Genomic DNA, 18483 nt, shown 5'->3' on the forward strand with positions numbered 1-18483 from the left:
AAGAAACTTGAAAATTCACATCTAAAGTGTATAAAGCCCATAAAAATAAAGACCATTAGTTTATTTTTAATGGCAGAGAATGGCAGTTTGCTTTGATGCATAAAAGTGAAGTTGGGTGTGTGATGGGAGATGTACCAGGGCACAGCCAGGACAGCTGTTTCCATTCTCACAGTTCCTTATGCGGGAGTGAACCCCACCTCCACACTCAGTGCTACACTTGGTCCAGGGACCCCAGGATGACCAGAAGATGGGCTGAGGACAGGGCAACTTTTCATTGCAGAACCTATAGAGAAAGAAAATGATTTTATTGAAAGTCATTCAAATATAGAGCATTACAACATGAATAAATGTGCAAGTAATTTCATATATATATATATTGAATTGTAGCAGAATAATTTACTACTTGTCTGAAGCAAAAACCAACCAGGTAAGTTAGACTTGTTAACAGATTTAGTTAACACAACAAATCTAGTGATTTAAGTGATCTAGTAATTTAAGTGATCACTAATATTACTTTATTAAGATGTATTTTTACAATTTCTCCAAATGGATCTAATTGAAAGTGTTTTATTGGTATCAGCAATTAAATGCAGTTCTATTGGTGCTCAGTGTTATGGCTGAAAAACTCTCACCTCTGTTCTCGCATCTGCCCCACGCACACTCGTCCCCCATGACGGGGCGAGGGGTTGTTGCACGACCTCTGACGTACCTCGAACCCGATCTCACAGCTGGTGCTGCACTGTCCCCATGATGACCATGGGGTCCAACCACCATTTCTGTACAGAGAAAAATTATGCAGCAATCAATTAAAGGTGTCAAAGTTAAGCAATAAGCAATATTTCCACAAAAATGTTTTTGTCTGACAGCATATTTAAACCTGGTTAATTGAACATGATTTTAATGGTATTCCATGCACTAATACAAGCCAATTGAAGCCATTCAGTCAATCATTCATGACAATTAATTGAGAATGTTGAAATAGAGCCAGACTAACACCTACTATTGGGCAGAAACTTTTTGAAAGGGAAAGTGAAGTGATTGTCATTGTGATACACTGCAGCACAGCCCATGAGATGCACATTACAAAATGTGTTTTAACCATTTTTAACCATCTTTTAACCATCACCCTTGGTAAGCTACGACAGGGCAGCTTGGGCAGCTACGACAGGTGCCCGGGGAGCAGTGTGTGGGGACAGTGCTTTGCTCAGTGGCACCTCAGTGGCACCGTGGCACATCGGGATTCGAACCGGCAACCATTTTTAAATTTTATTTATTTAATTAAAGTTTCGTATTTTCAGTTCTGAAAGGAGAAGCAAAAGACATTGGAGTACCATATCAGACAAGATTGAAATAGTCCAGAATTATGCATTGGAAAAAGGATCTGTTCAAGTTAGAATAATATACATAATCTGTAATGTGAAATTAATTAATACATACATTAAAAACAACATACATACCATTACTTGTAACAACTTAATTTTAAATTTTTTAAGGTAAATCAGGGCTTGATTTACAGGAATCCAGCACACATTTGCTTTAAAATAAGACTTTCTTGGCACAAGAGAATGCTGTTTAAGGGTTTGATCTATGTTCCCATTGAAAAAAGTGGCCAGACATAAATCAGGTACAAATATTTTCACAAGATTATATTTTACCATAAATGTATTAATGGGTGTTAGGGTAGGGTGTAGTAGCGTGGTAGGGTGGTAGTAGGTGGTAGTAGCCTAGTGGGTAACACACTCACCTATGAACCAGAAGACCCAGGTTCAAATCCCACTTACTTTTCCTGAGCAAGACACTTAACCCTTGCTCCAGGGGGGGGACTGTCCCTGTAACTACTGGTTGTAAGTCGCTCTGCAATGGAAGTGGAAAATGGAAAAATGGAATGCCAGTGTGTGGGGATGGTACTTAGTGGTACCGGTGTTACGTATTTAGAATATAAAATATGAGTAACTGTATTTTGTTACAGTTACCGTTTAAATGAGTGATAATCAGAATACAGTTACTTTTTTTTAAATAAATGGATTACACGGCTGTCTTTAGGCTATCCCCTCTCTATCTCCTGTCTAATTTTGGTAATTCCACGCTGAGTGGACCATGCATAACACAGGTGTTCTGTCGAAACATGCTGCCTATCGAGTTGTGCTACCTAGTGGATTTGCGCATGCGCATTCCCTCAAGTTTGTGCTCTGTTTCAGCACCCATAAATCCATGCTACCCCTGAAATGGTAAATAAATATGATTTAATCCACAAACACCATGATCTTTATACTCTTACAGTGCACATGGACTGAGTGTGTGTAAGGTGACACGCCATCACCAGGTTTAACCTCATGGCTCGGAGGGTTTGAGGATCAAAAAGAGGGTCATTCTTCTGGTGCAAGGCAACTTTTTATTTTAACTAAGTGATGGAATATGTTGGTGACAATTACAGTAAATACTTTTCAATGGCATATTTTATGTTTGTCTAATACTTTTCCACTTTTCAGCTTTATAAATAAAGAAATGGTTCAGGAAAAAAATGGCTTTTTTATTATCTGTGATTGCTTGTATGTGTTGACATTTACATTTACGGTATTTATCAGACGCCCTTATCCAGAGCGACTTACAATCAGTATTTACAGGGGACAGTCACCCTGGAGCAACTTAGGGTTAAGTGTCTTGCTCAGGGACACAATGGTAGTAAGCGGGACTTGAACCCGGGTCTTCTGGTTCATAGGCGAACCCCAAGGCTAGCACCACCACCCGTCCACACCTGGCTTAGTTGTAAAAAGCATGACAATATATTAAGTAATCCAGAGTATTCAGAATACTTTACTCACATTGAGTAACTTAAGGGAATACGTTACAAACTACATTTTGGGGCATGTATTTTGTAATCTGTAACGGAATACATTTTAAATGTAACCTTCCCTGCACTGTCCATTTCTGATCTTCACACTTGTATAACAAAAAATTAAACCAGCAACTGTTGTTGTTCTGCACTGATACATACACTGAAATTTTACATTTTATTGCTTTGAATTTATAAGAATTTATAAAGATTGCAGATATAGCTGGAGCAGGACTGTACACTGAAGACGAGAAGGAGACAGGGATTGGAGGCATTGTACTAGAGACTGCTAGAGGTGAGGGGGAATGGGAACGGGAGGTAGGACATGCAGCAGAACTGGGGAAGTCATACCAGGTCGCCAGCGCCGCCCTGGGGGCCCGGTGGCAGCATGAGGTGACAATTCTACTTCTAAGTGCCCTGCACTGACTGTGCTCCCCAGGCAGAAGCAGGCCTGTTGCCATGGTATTACCTGTTACCACCTTGGATGGTGATTAATTCTCAATTTAAACAAAAATATTAATTATTTTATTTGGTAATACAACCATCTTGGATAACATTGCCACTAGATTACTTTTGCCACCATAAAGCATAAATTTGGGCTTAATCATTGACAAGAACTTTAAAGGCCTAGTTAGGCCTCCTCAGGCTTAGTCTAACTACCTGTACATTGGTCTAGATCAAAAGGCATGAACATCTAGCATTTGCTCATTCATTTAGAACTGACTAATTGTTGGTTTATTATTGGTTTATTAATTTTAAATTTAAATTAGTGAAGTGATTGTCACATGTGATACACAGCAGCACAGCACACGGTGCACACAGTGAAATTTGTCCTCTGCATTTAACCCATCACCCTAAGTGAGCAGTGGGCAGCCATGACCAGCGCCCGGGGAGCAGTGTGTGGGGACGGTGCTTTGCTCAGTGGCACCTCAGTGGCACCTTGGCGGCTCGGGATTCGAACCGGCAACCTTCTGATTACAGGGTCGCTTCCTTAACCGCTAGGCCACCACTGTCCCTGTTATGAAAGAATTAATGGAGAGGCACCACTATTTCTTGCATTTTTTTAAATCTCTTACATGGTTTCTAGAACATTGTTGTCATGGGCTTTTCAGTGGATCATCAAAGCGTGGAACAGCCTGGATTTGCAAGTGAGATCTGCCGGAGTTTAAAAAAAACGTTTAAATTGGCATTCTGCTCTGCTAGAGGATGATACACCGGTTTTAAGGTGTTTTACAAGGCTTGGACTCAGTTTTTATTCATACAATGAATCGTATTTTGTCACTGTACAGCACTTGGTCATGACTATGGTAATATAATGTGCTTTATAAATGAAATGAAATAAATTAATGTTAATTTATCTTTAAGTGTTACATATCACTAAGAGTAACGTGTTAATGTTGACAATGATAATTATATTTATGGAACATGCTATTGTATCAACAAAAAAATAGACAAAGATGAATCCCAATACATCAGACATTAGACAGAATTAATTGCAGATGCCAATATGTTCTTTAAATGAGTAAATTCTAGATTATAATAAACACCTTGTACAACCGAAAAGCCTATTTGAATGAATTAAAGCAAAATATAAATGAGACAATAATGGTATAATAAACTCTAAAAACAAAAAGGATGTCATGATGTAGGCTATTTTTTTTTATTTATCTTTTGTGTTTATTAATAAGCTAATTTACATTGTTTTACTGATATTTGATAGTATTCAGGCTATTAATTGCTTATCATCAATTAGTGCACTTGACAGTTTAGATGCACCTACACGCCAACCATGTTATAGATATCACTAGATATCAGGTCATTTAGAAGCATGGGTCTTAAAATATATCACTCATAAGAATTCAGCCCTTGGATATATTGTCTCAGAAAGTTGTCTGCAGGCTCTTTACCTGGAGCAGTTGGACACCTCAATGGTTGGGCCCTCACAGCTGAGCCCACCACAGTGCGGACGGGGGTTGTCACATGCTCTCGAACGGCACTGGCAGGCATCGATCCCCTCACTGTTGTCATGGCTACATGGCTGCCATGGTGTCCAGGCTCCAAAAACACCATTGGTTGTCTGGTTCCGCATCTTGAAAAAGACCACAAAAGGTCATAGTCTAAAATGTACAGCTGTGACTACGATTACGGTGATGTCATCTATCAAGTCACAAGACAACAGATGGGTTATGAACAATGGAGCCAGTCCACTGGGTGCTGGAGGAATGGCTGACAAATTTCAGGATGGCTATGAGGAACTGCCTGAGGTCTTACTGGACATGCCATGATCTTCTGGGTCCATTGGCTCATGTTAGAGCTGTCCTCAATGGTAGTGCAGCGTTTCTGCTTCCAATCCCAACCACAGTATGGGTCCCTTGCATCCAGACACATCCTGCAAGACAAAGACCGAGAGATTCAGACCAACACACAGCAGTGAGAACAAGCCTTAAATACCTAAGATGATCTTTAAATCATGCCAACAGCAAGGAACAAGTAAAGGCCAGATTACACCTGAAATACAGTATTTTTCAGTTGCCTATGTGATTCCTGCCTTCTGTTGGAATCAGTGCAGCAGTTTAGCCAAATAAATCTGTAAACTCCAGATTCACCTACTAAGTGAACCGTAACAGAAATACTGTTGACTGAGTGAAAACTGTCCTGCTAAACCATTGTATGATTTTGGCCATCATGCTGCAGCTCAGTTTCAGGGTGTTGCCAGCCCAGGGCATCTTTGTGTAGAGCAGGGGTGTCCAAACTTTTTTCAATTGGGTGTTGTGTGTAGAATTCTGTAGAGAAAATTAATAATATTTTTTGGAATAAGACAGTAACATAAAAAAAATGTGGTGGAAGAAAAAGTACTTTCTGGATGCCCTGTATGAAGGGCTGGTCCACCCACTAGAGGAGAGGAATCATATACTTGGTTTCAGAATGTCATTCATAGTTGTAATTTGCTGGGGGGTTAAGGCGCTTCACGACCCCCATAAAGATCAGATCCTTGGTATTACTTGGTATTACCCAACCTCTGATTGGTTTTATTTGATTTAAGTGTTATTTTTTAACTTCTCACATGCCTGATCATTATATTTTTAAATATAATTATATTATTAGCTGCAGGCCAATTAAAGATAAGCCTTAGTTTGGACAGTCATGATGTAAAGCAACAATATGTTTTTCCAATCCTCAGAGAGTTCTTTACCATAAGGTGAACTTCCAGCACCCAGTATGAGTGGGTGTGAGAGCAACAAACACCAAGTTTAACACACCTGCTCCCAACTTCTGACCTTATAATACTAACCAGTCACATGACACTGGGGAGGGAAAATGGCTAATAGGGCACAATTTGTACTCACATTGGTTGCCAGTGGTTTACAGTGTAATTTGTTACTGTATACACAAAAAACTACTTAAGTATTAATATTTATGGAGACTTTTTACTTTTACTCGAGTACATTTCAATGTTAAAAATCTTACATTTTACTCCACTACGTTTTCAAAAGGTTAAAGTTAATAATCTAAACTTTGACCCATAAGATGCGAATTTGTGCGCAGCATCAGAGAAACTGGAGAAGGATACGAAGTATAAGTGCACCAAATTATAGAATGAGACTATTGACCTGCAATAGTCCAGTTTGCCAGAACATTCCAGAGATTTATTCCAGAGATTTTTTGTTGTAGAAAAGAAGGACTCAGCCCCATACGATTTCATTTTACAAGAATTTACCATCTAATCTAAGGAAACTCGTAGAGATTTGATTTATGACTAGTTTCTCAAGTATGGTACCAGCATCACCAGCAAACCCTGCTGGTAAATAAAAAGTCCTGTGCCTAGCACATGTTCGAAAATAGGGCCCTCCCAAACTTTCTTGTGAGCCAAATGTTAGATATATAGGATGATGTGTGGTAGTGGTCTAGTGGGTAACACACTCGCCTATGAACCAGGAGACCCAGGTTGCTCCAGGGGGGGACTGTCCCTGTAACTACTGATTGTAAGTCGCCCTGGATAAAGGAGTCTGATAAATGCTGTAAATGTAAAAGGTAAATGATGGGTCCAACCAGCCTGCATCTCTGCTCCCCTGTCTGACATCACATCCTGGATGGTAGCACACCATGGAGCACACCATTTCCATTCTCCTCACTCGTGTTGATTCTCTACAACATTATAAGAATTTGTCCAATTTATCAACACAGGCTATTCAGATACAAGTGATACTCCTTCCAACTCATGTGTGACACCAGCTGGCATTGCACCGCCTCTCAGTAATTACCGGCAGTGTGCTGGACACCTATATCAGTGGTGTGCAGGTGTGTAATGTTAGAACGCTATGCTGGCATTCGTTCTGTAATGGCAAATCCTGTGAGGGCTAGGCACACCTGAAGAGTCCCGGAACAGTAAGTATAGGCCATGTGGACTGGTCGGCCAGATACCGAACCTTGCATGTTCCAGTTGCCTGGAACATGCATGGAGCAGTGGGAGAAGTCCTTTTGGGTTTGGACGATAGAGGATAGAGATGATTCACATCTGATGATCTGAAGTCCAATCCTTGTTGTCTCATTTCCTCATCCCTTATACCTGAAATGCGTCTTTCTGTCTTGAGTTTATGGGCTTCAACATCCATGTGTGGCAGCAGTAGCTGTATCAAGCTCGTAGAGCAAATGGAGTTAATTCACCCTCTCCCTTTGCACTGCTCCAATTTGGGTTATTCGTCTCCTCCAAAATCTGCTCTTTCCTCTTGTCCTGTGTCAACCTGTGACACTGTATTCCTCAAACTAACGTTAAAGGGTTTCTAAGGAAGTCTTCACTAATAAGTGAAGACTTCTGGTTTTGCTGCATTCTTGACATTAAATACTTTCTGATTACTCCAGCCTTTCTCACTACAACAAGCTGTAAATTATGTAAGCAGATCTAAAGGGCAGATGCTTTCCTGAAATCATCCTGAAAGTTTCAGCTCCAGAGCTATCAGCAGGGTTCTACTTATTCATCTTCTTTCTAACCAACATTGATTTATTAATGAAAGAAAAAAATTACAGTGCCTTGTAAGAGCATTTGCTGCCCTTGGTATACTTTACAAACAGACACTTCTGGTTAAGATGCTGGCCCGACAGTAGCTCCTTGCAGTACCACCATGGTGTTTTTTGTATTCTTTTGTTTTTCAGTGCACTGAAAAAAGACACATGGGCATCAGGAAATTTCTACATGTCAATGTCTAGAATCTGAAAAATGTCTACAATCGAAAAAAAAAAAAACTCTTCCAGCTTTGTCATCCTGTTGACATACAGGCTGATTTACGTGAACAACTGCGAAAAACGAAGTAGATGATTGTTGACTTCAAAAGACAAAGGAGGGACCACTCTCCACTGAACATAGACGGTTCTTCCTTGGTGTTTATCTAGAGGAGAACCTTTCCTTGTCTCTCAAAACCAGCTCAACAGCCAAGAAAGCCCAGCAGCATCTGTACTTCTTGTGGAGGTTGAGGAAAGCCCATTTCACACCACCCATCCTCACCACCTTCTATAGAGGAACCATTGAGAGCATTCTGACCAGCTGCATCACTGTCTGGTTTGGGAACTGCAAGACACTACAGCAGATAGCGAGGACAGATGAGAAGAAAATCGGAGTCTCTCTTCCCTTCATAATGGACATTTACAACACACTGCATCAGGAAAGACACCAGCATTGTGAAGTATCTACACACCCCTCACATGCACTCTTCACCCTCCTACCATCTGGAAAAAGGTACCGAAGCATTCGGGCCCTCACTGCCAGACTCTGCAACATCTTCATCCCACAGGCCATCAGACACCTGAACACTCAGGGACTGAAACACTCACTCACACACGCACACACTTATATTGTTATATTGTCTGATTATTTATCTGTTATAACATCTATTAATGCGCCGTTCCATTTTGCACAGCAATATTTGCACAATTTTACTTCGCACAATGATTATTCATTTCACTAGTTTTTGTTAAAAGTTACTCTGTATATAGCTGAAATGACAATAGAGCTCAACTTCAATTTGTTGCGTTACAACCTTGTAGTTTGTATTCTTTAATTCGTAATATAATTAATTCACAATTATAATTAATATTAATATAATTAAAATACACATTTTGAAATACACAGCTCAAAAAAAATAAAGGGAATACTTAAACAATACAATGAGGGTGGTATGAGGGCACGACATCCACAGATGGGGGTTGTGTTGGCATCTTGTCCTCTTCACAGGTGAAAGCAGGTTCACACTGAACTACCTCGCCAGAGGGTTTCCTCTGGGTTCCTCTTAATGCAAGACAATGCTGGACCTCAAGTGGCAGGAGTGTGGACCATCCGCCACCTCATCAGGAGCATCCACAAATTTGTCCCTCACCTGTGTGGACAGTTGGTCTTCATGCTGTTGCTTGCTTGGTGGTTCTCCTTACTTGTAGAATTGTTGACTAACTATGTGCCTTTTGAAGGTAACTGATAAGACTTCAAAGCAAAGGGGGTGAATACAAGTGCACACACCACTTTGTCTAAAAATCTAGTAGAAATCCATTAAAATTCCAGGTTGTAAGGCAACATAAAGAGGCAGGTGAATACTTTTTTACAGTTCAAAAATAAATGGTGAGGAGCTTTGCATTTCTAAAATTCTGTACCTGTCCCCAGTTTCAAACAGAATTCACTTTCATCATAACTTTTATAATAAAGCCTCTTTTCAGATTACAATTTAAAAAATGACCTTCCAACTATAAAGAACTTGCCTACCTGTCCTGACTATATGTTGCAGCCAAAAACCAAAAACCAAGCAGACACACTATCAATCACACTATCAATTTCTCCTGTGGAACATAAATTTCCATTACAAAAATATTGCATTATTGCATTCATAACACAGAACTTAGCTGCATGGACCAAATTCATGTACCGCATATACTAAATATCTACAGCAGGAGGCTCTGGTATTCTTGAGCTTCATTGATGCTCAGAAAAATGTTTCTTGTATGAGTGCTACTCAATGCATGGGCAGGTGCATAGTCACGTTCCCACTGGCTCCCAGGTGCACGAACTCACTTGCTGCCCAGTTTCCCCGATGTTAGGGTAAAAAAAAAAAAAAGGCTTATTTTACATAAGTTATATTTAAAGTTGTTGCAGGTGCCTTCATCTTCAATGATATATGCAGTGGTACACACAAAAAATGTGTTCTTTTAATTTTTAAGGCCTTTTCATGAATAGTAAGAAATTCTTTATTTTGTCACGTGAACAACGTGCAGTGAAATGTAAAAGATAAAAAGAAGATAAAATAAGCATTATTTTTCATATGTGTGTGAGATAAATTTGTACCATATTACTGAGAATTAGGACACATCTGCAATTACTGGGGTGAGTTGATAGACAACAATCCTGATTGCTCTGGTCCTGCATCTCCTGGTGTAGATTTAGATTACAAAGGTTTACTTATACTGAAGTACACAATACTCAGTTATGTAAAAAAAAAATAAGACAGCCTATTTTTTTTCCATTCGTGGATATATAAATATATAAATTTTATCAGTACTGGGAGACTCAAATAAAGCTAAAGAAGATAATTCTCTGCAACACTAATTCTACAAAAATGAAATTTCTAGCGAGGAATATAATAGGACACGCCCACATGTATTCCAATTTTAAATGGATCAATTCACACAAAGATGTAACAGCATCATGACTCACAGTTCTAAATAGGTGAACCCCTGTCAAAATGCCATTTAGTTTGGTGTGCTTCTAAGATCAAAAGAGAATTCTGAGGCAAGTTAACCCTGAGATCAGACAGCAAGACGTTAAAAGAAGTCTCCAAATGTCTTGAAATGTCATCCCGGGACCAGGCACACCAAGCTCCAGGCCAGAATTTTAAAGCATATACTGTACATATATTGTGTAGCACAACAAAATGCTCAAAATGCAGATTTTTTTGATACCAGAAATGATAACTCACTGCTCATTCATGTAGCTGGAACATCTCGCCAGGGAGACCTTCAACACTTTGTCATTCAGGCCCACAAACAGAGTGCGATCACCATGAAGAATCTGCAAACTCAGGACTGGCTCCCTCACCCCTGGTGGGAGGAGATGCATTTCCTCCAGATAGCATCCTTGCAAGCTCTTACTGGTGGTGGCCAAAGCCTTCAGTATGGTTCCATACTCTTTGTAGGGGACAGAGGATAGGAGTCACATTTAGGACATTTACAAAATACATAAACATGCATCTAATTGTGTAGGAGCTATGACATTATATGAGATAATTTTGTTTAATATCTGGAATACTTGTGTGATATCTGCCCTTAGTTAGCAGGAGTGAGTACCTGTGCCAATGTACATGACATGGTGAAGAGTGTCCTGCCCCTGCACAATGTCCACCACCAGTTTAGAAAAGCGCATATTGTCCTGCCAGACCAGTGGGTCAACTGAAACAGGCTGGACCACGTCATTCATGAGGTACAGGCGCTGAGCATCCTGCAGGCTGCGCTCCGTCAAACCTTCATTTGGACCATCATCCTCAATGGTACCACACTGAGTAGAGAGCATAGGACATCAAACAATGAGTGCAGCTCATGAACACTTCAAATTGTGTTTGTCATTTTGTTGTCACAATAAAGGAAGATTCGTGTGCCACAATTGTAGGGCAGAGTGAAGGATAGAGCAATAGAGCAATCAACCACAGGATCACTGCATCAAGACTATAGTGTGCAGGGAACTTTACATTTGCCATGTGTGCTTTTGTATGAATTGCATACATTGGTGTGTGTGTGTGTCTGGCTGTTCATCTCTGAACTGTGAAAAGATGCTATTGTGTCGTGTGGAATAGAAGGAAACATCTGGAGTAAGAGCCTTATAGTATAAAGTTATTAGAAATGAGGGAGGTAATACAGAAAATTATGCTTATGATGTAAACTGGCAAACTACATATATGAATAGCTGCTCACATTGAGTTCAAATCCTTGATGCCTACAGGGCTGTAAATGGAATTGCACCCTCTTATATCAGTACACTACTAGCTAGCTACACTCCTGCACGCCCTCTCAGATCTGCAATTGAAATGAGACTGGGAAATAATTATTTGATCCCCTGCTGTTTTTGCAAGTTTGACCATTACCAAAGAAATGTAGGTTGATTTAAACAGTGAAAGACAGAACAATAACCAAAAATCCAGAAAATACATTTGAAAATAGGTATAAAATAATTAGCATTATCATAAATGAAATAAGTACTTGATCCCTTTGCAAAATGTACTTTAGTACTTGATGGCAAAACCTTTGTTTCAGTTCAGATGTTTCATGTAGTTTCCACAAGGTTTGCACACATCTCAGGGGAGATTTTATCCCAGTCCTTTTTGTAGATCCAAGTGTCTCCAAGTCATTTTCAACGCCCTGGCTGAGGTTCTCATGCAAGATTGGACAGTACATGGTGTCTGGACACCTTTCATGGCTACCCACTGCTCACCAAGGGTGACTTAAAAGCAGAGGACAACGTGTCACCGAGTTCTGTGCTGCAGTGTACCACAATGACAATCACTCCACTTTCAGGTGTTTTTTATACAGGTATCAAGTTGAGAAGATCCCAATGTCAGCTCCTTACCTGTATAAAGTACAACTGGGAGACAGAAATCTTGCTGAATCATAGAGGATCAAATACTTATTTCATCCTTGAAATTTATAACGTTTTGGAAATGCTTTATTTAGGATTTTTTTTGTCTCTTACAAAATCAGAAAGTAATTTCTGTACATCCTGTAAACATGCTTATACAAGATACAATAATATTACACAGAATATTTGGAGTAATAATAATTCAGATACATCAGTTTTTACAACACCTTCACAAATAAACGAAAAGCCAACCAAACCCGATCACTGGTGAACAATATGCCAGATCTGGTAGACAACGCATGAGACACACAATATTATAGTATATCTGAGCTGCACTGAAGGATAGATGGTCTACGGGTTCACCTGGAAGTTGGGAATGGGGTTTGGTGTGGGCAGCCAGGTGGAGCGAGGGTTCTCCTGGGATAGAAACAGGCCGTTGAAGGCACGGGTGATGGAGCTGAGGTTAAATGCACACACTGCTGATGCAGCAATGCTATTCCTGTAGAGAAGGATAACAAGAAAAAAAAAGAGGTAAAGAAATAAAGACGTTATTTAAAATAATGAACCCAGTTTCATCAGGGCAATGTCTTCCTTTGGTCTTCCCTAGTAATGGGTCATAACACCCTACTCTGCAATCTAAAGCCAGAGGAAAAACTCTCTCACTTTCTCTCTCTCTGTCTCTCAAACACACACACACACACACAATGCATTACCATTCAACACAGACATATAAAGAGGGAAGCAACCTTCTGTACTATTTCAACTACACTTGAGAAGAATGCCATAGTTTTAATAATCAGTGCACACAAATATATCATAAGGGGAAGGATTTAGCAAGGTTGAGAACTTATGAATATGTCTTATGGTTATGAGTTAAAAAAACATTGCAATGAGTTGTCTGAAACAAAGTTTGATGGTTCATTGGAATTCCTTTGGTGAATCATTACTTCTTTCCTTGTTCAGGGCCTCACCAGAATCCATTCAACACAGTGATTTGTTCATTTAGTGATTTGTGATTCTCAAAGTGTGGGACGTGACAGACCTTAGGGAAAGTCATTCAAGTTATTTTCACAGCGGAGCAAAAAATTGACAACCTGCTCATTCACTGTTGTCAGAGCCATTGAGATGTGGAACCTTTTCTCTGAAGCCCTTTTCATTTACATTTTCCAAACACATTGGGTTTTTTGAAAAAGTATCAGTATCGGATCAGTATCACCAATACCAACCTGAATTTTACTTGGTATCGTATTGAAAAGGAAATCAGTAGTATTACACATCCCTAGCACGCGGGTGGACATGCAACCACCGAGGAGTAGCGGTTCCCATCCCAGCAGCTCCAGCCGGTTCATTGTTTGTGCCACTGCATCGTCTGAACCACTCCACAGATGATGCCATCGCCACCAACCATCTGACCCTCACCCACCTGGACTATAAGGACACATACGCACTAATGCTCTTCATAGACTTCAGTACAGCCTTCAACACAATCATTCCTTAGAACCTGGTTGAGAAGCCAATGGGAGGTAGTAGCCTAGCGGGTAACACACTCACCTATGTCCCAGAAGACCCAGGTTCACTTACTACCATTGTGTCCCTGAGCAAGACACTTAACCCTAAGTTGCTCTGTCCCTGTAACTACTGACTAAGTCGCTCTGGATAAGGGCATCTGGTAAATGCTATGAATGAGAAGAGAGACCTCATTCTGTCCGGATCGGCATTGCTGCACAGTCATGGGTCAGCAGGGTAAACAGCATGTCCAGCACCACCACACTGAGCACTGGAGCTTCTCAGGGCTCAGTTCAATGCTGTTCACCCTGCAGACCACATCATCAACTTCGCCGATGACATGACCATGGTCTCATCAGCAAGAAAGTTGAGTCAGCGTACAGAGAGAAGGTGCAACGACTGACGGACTGGTTAAGGTCAACAATCTATTTCTGAACGTGGACATGATTGTTTACTGCGGAGGCTGAGGAAAGCCCATCTCCCACCACCCATCCTCACCATCTTCTACAGAGGGACTATTGAGAGCATTCTGACCATCTGCATCACTGTCTGGTTTGGGAACAGCACCCTACAATGGGGATTTCATTTGAAGGACAGAAAGTATATTTTCATATAGAGCCCATTTTGGCATGTGTACTAGTGTACTGAGAAAGTGTGGTCCACACTGGAGAGTGACAAATTGCATCAAGAGCAATCCCAGACAAACATGAAGCAGCAATACATTCAGCTCTGGTGAGTGGCAGTTATCGCCACCGCCCAGCACCGCCACTGAGCGATGAGTAGTGGGTGGAGTGATCTGTAGCTTTAAAAGAGAAGCTTCCCATGATTATATTACCACATTCCCCATCTGCAGGAGAGATGTGAGAGATGGTTCATGTATGGCTTTAAACAAATGCAATACACACCAACACTTTTCATGTGCCATCTCGTCTCTCTTTATGGAGTCCTGACTGATCAGGCTGGAGTATGCGCAACTGTGATCAATCAGGGCTCCCCAATCAGGTGCCTGGAGTCCTGCTGTGACAGCCCCGTGGCCTCAGGGTGTTACAGTGGCACTTTGAACATTGATGATTACTAGAGGTGTGATCTGATCTCACAATTCGATTATCAATGCCTCAATATCGATGAATCATGATGCAGCCCATAAATTAGATGTTTTAATGATGTTTTACACCAGTGTGCACTCTTTGATTTGCTACAATGAGCAGAAAGACCGTTGCCGTTTAGTCCGTGCTCACCTTGTAACAGTCGTATATACTGGTAGTTCTCTTTTAAATGCCCACAGTACTGTGTTGTGGGTGGAGTTCGTCATCTGCCTGTGGCAGCAGTAAGCACATTACTCCCAGCCCTATAGGAGTAGGGGTCTCGGTGAAGGCTGTTTAGAGGTGCTGTCAGAGAAGCTACTGAGAAGCTTTGTCTCGCCATGTCAACAAGCCTGATTATTTGTGCTTAACCAAGAAATAAAACACCATAAAGGTATTTATCAGAGACCATACACACATACATTCACAGAGTGAAGCCAAAGGGACCAACAAGTGCTAAACGCCTCTGGGACTGTTGGAAAAGCATTTCAGGTGACGACCTCTTGAAGCTCATCGAGAGAATGCCAAGAGTGTGCAAAGCAATAATCAGAGCAAAGAAACTAGAATATAAAACATGTTTTCACTTATTTCACCTTTTTTTGTTAAGTACAGAACTCCACATGTGTTCTTTCATAGTTTTGATGCCTTCTGTGAGAATCTACCAACATAAATGGTCATGAAAATAAAGAAAACACATTGAATGAGAAGGTGTCCAAACTTTTGGCCTGTACTGTATATATGCTCCCATCCAGATGACATCTTTTTTTAATATTTCAGCAAGACACTGTTAAACCTAATACTGCATCTATTATAACAGCATAGCTTCAGAGTAGTCCTGTTGCTCAACTGAGCCGCCTGCAGTCGAGAACTGAAAACAACGGGCAAATCATAAAGCCAAAATTCAACATTCACCTTATTCATTTCTTAAAATGGAACATTTTCTCATTTGATGGGGTCACGTTAAAGAATCTCAGTCGACTCACATGGCTCGATAGCATTCTGGGGGAAGGTAATGATTTTGGTTTAATGATAAGTGTGGAGGAATGGAAGTATCTTACACATTGGTGGTAAAGATGCCGTAGATGAGGTCCTGCTCAGGCAGGTAAAAGGTGCTCTGCAGCTCATTGTAGTAGAAGGGGATCTCGCCAGAGCGTGAGCAGTTGAGACGGGCCTTGGTAAAGGTGGTCCACGTGTCCTCCAACAGGAAGCGGCCACCGATGTCATTCTTGCAAACACGTGCCACCCGTGAGTACACCATCTTCCCGCAGTCATGCTCCACAGCATTCTCACGCAGGAAGAAGAAGGTGAAGAGACCCATGTCATATGCCGAGATGAAGTGAGGCTCTTCACAGAGACAAAAAGGCAAAGAAAGTCTGTCAAGAACTTGCTCAACTTATGTTGAGTTCCATGGAATATATTATTTATATCTACAAGACATCTTTAGTTAAGAGTATCCTGTCCACTGTTGACAGTGAGAAAGTCTTGCAATACTCACTGGGATAATATATCCTGTTTATATCCTTGCTCTGTTTATTAGCTCTACTATAAAGATGTCATGGTGATTTGGCATGGTGAGGTGGTGGGACGCATATGCGTGATGTCACGAGACATGGGTTTATTACATGAAACACACAACAGGGGGAAAAACAGCACTCAACAATGATCCGACAATGAACAGGACAGATTTATACAGGGAGTGCAGAATTATTAGGCAAGTTGTATTTTTGAGGAATAATTTTATTATTGAACAACAACCATGTTCTCAATGAACCCAAACATCTAATTAATATCAAAGCTGATTGTTTTTGGAAGTAGTTTTTAGTTTGTTTTTATTTTTAGCTATTTTAGGGGGATATCTGTGTGTGCAGGTGACTATTACTGTGCATAATTATTAGGCAACTTAACAAAAAACAAATATATACCCATTTCAATTATTTATTTTTACCAGTGAAACCAATATATATCTCCACATTCACAAATATACATTTCTGACATTCAAAAACAAATCAGCGACCAATATAGCCACCTTTCTTTGCAAGGACACTCAAAAGCCTGCCATCCATGGATTCTGTCAGTGTTTTGATCTGTTCACCATCAATATTGCGTGCAGCAGCAACCACAGCCTCCCAGACACTGTTCAGAGAGGTGTACTGTTTTCCCTCCTTGTAAATCTAAAATTTGATGATGGACCACAGGTTCTCAATGGGGTTCAGATCAGGTGAACAAGGAGGCCATGTCATTAGTTTTTCTTCTTTTATACCCTTTCTTGCCAGTCACGCTGTGGAGTACTTGGACGTGTGTGATGGAGCATTGTCCTGCATGAAAATCATGTTTTTCTTGAAGGATGCAGACTTCTTCCTGTACCACTGCTTGAAGAAGGTGTCTTCCAGAAACTGGCAGTAGGACTGGGAGTTGAGCTTGACTCCATCCTCAACCTGAAAAGGCCCCACATGATACCAACCCAAACCAGTACTCCACCTCCACCTTGCTGGAGTCTGAGTCTGACTGGAGCTCTCTGCCCATTACCAATCCAGCCACAGGCCCATCAATACTCACTCTCATTTCATCAGTCCATAAAACCTTAGAAAAATCAGTCTTGAGATATTTCTTGGCCCAGTCTTGACGTTTCAGCTTGTGTGTCTTGTTCAGTGGTGGTCGTCTTTCAGCCTTTCTTACCTTGGCCATGTCTCTGAGTATTGCACACCTTGTGCTCTTGGGCACTTCAGTGATTTTGCAGCTCTGAAATATGGCCAAACTGGTGGCAAGTGGCATCTTGGCAGCTGCACACTTGACTTTTCTCAGTTCATGGGCAGTTATTTTGCGCCTTGGTTTTTCCACACGCTTCTTGCGACCCTGTTGACTATTTTGAATGAAACGCTTGATTGTTCGATCATCACGCTTCAGAAGCTTGGCAATTTTAAGAGTGCTGCATCCCTCTGCAAGATATCTCACTATTTTTGACTTTTCTGAGCCTGTCAAGTCCTTCTTTTGAACCATTTTGCCAAAGGAAAGGAAGTTGCCTAATAATTATGCACACCTGATATAGGATGTTGATGTCATTAGACCACACCCCTTCTCATTACAGAGATGCACATCACCTAATATGCTTAATTGGTAGTAGGCTTTCGAGCCTATACAGCTTGGAGTAAGACAACATGCATGAAGAGGATGATGTGGACAAAATACTCATTTGCCTAATAATTCTGCACTCCCTGTACAATCATACACAGGTGAGAACAATCAGGAAATGTAGAAACACAGGACAAGCATGAAACATGAAGGCCCTTCCAGACCGAATCCCGGCACTACTTGGAAGATCAGTCATGCCAGAAGAGCGTGCAGAAGAATAAGACAGGAACAGGCAGTGGGTTGAGGGCATCAGTATCAAGAGCAGACGAGGGCAAGGGAAAGGGGCAAAAATCCATGGGGACAAAAAATCAAAAGGCCAGCAACAAGGAAAC

At 40.9% G+C, this 18483-nt stretch overlaps 1 protein-coding gene across 6 annotated transcripts in view; it reads right to left on the bottom strand.

The window, feature by feature from the left end:
• sema5ba (sema domain, seven thrombospondin repeats (type 1 and type 1-like), transmembrane domain (TM) and short cytoplasmic domain, (semaphorin) 5Ba) overlaps window positions 1-18483 on the bottom strand; it is a 108950-nt gene that overhangs the window by 15269 nt on the left and 75198 nt on the right. For all 6 annotated transcript variants that reach the window (XM_028991718.1, XM_028991717.1, XM_028991720.1 and 3 more), the window contains 8 exons: window positions 16081-16366; window positions 12798-12933; window positions 11153-11360; window positions 10786-10993; window positions 5105-5222; window positions 4741-4922; window positions 633-776; window positions 136-283 (listed from right to left, as the gene is read on the bottom strand). In XM_028991718.1, coding sequence (XP_028847551.1) covers window positions 136-283; window positions 633-776; window positions 4741-4922; window positions 5105-5222; window positions 10786-10993; window positions 11153-11360; window positions 12798-12933; window positions 16081-16366 — 1430 coding nt within the window. The remainder of the gene's footprint in view (window positions 1-135; window positions 284-632; window positions 777-4740; window positions 4923-5104; window positions 5223-10785; window positions 10994-11152; window positions 11361-12797; window positions 12934-16080; window positions 16367-18483) is intronic.

This window comes from Denticeps clupeoides, chromosome 9 (assembly GCF_900700375.1).
Source record: "Denticeps clupeoides chromosome 9, fDenClu1.1, whole genome shotgun sequence".
NCBI lineage: Eukaryota > Metazoa > Chordata > Actinopteri > Clupeiformes > Denticipitidae > Denticeps > Denticeps clupeoides.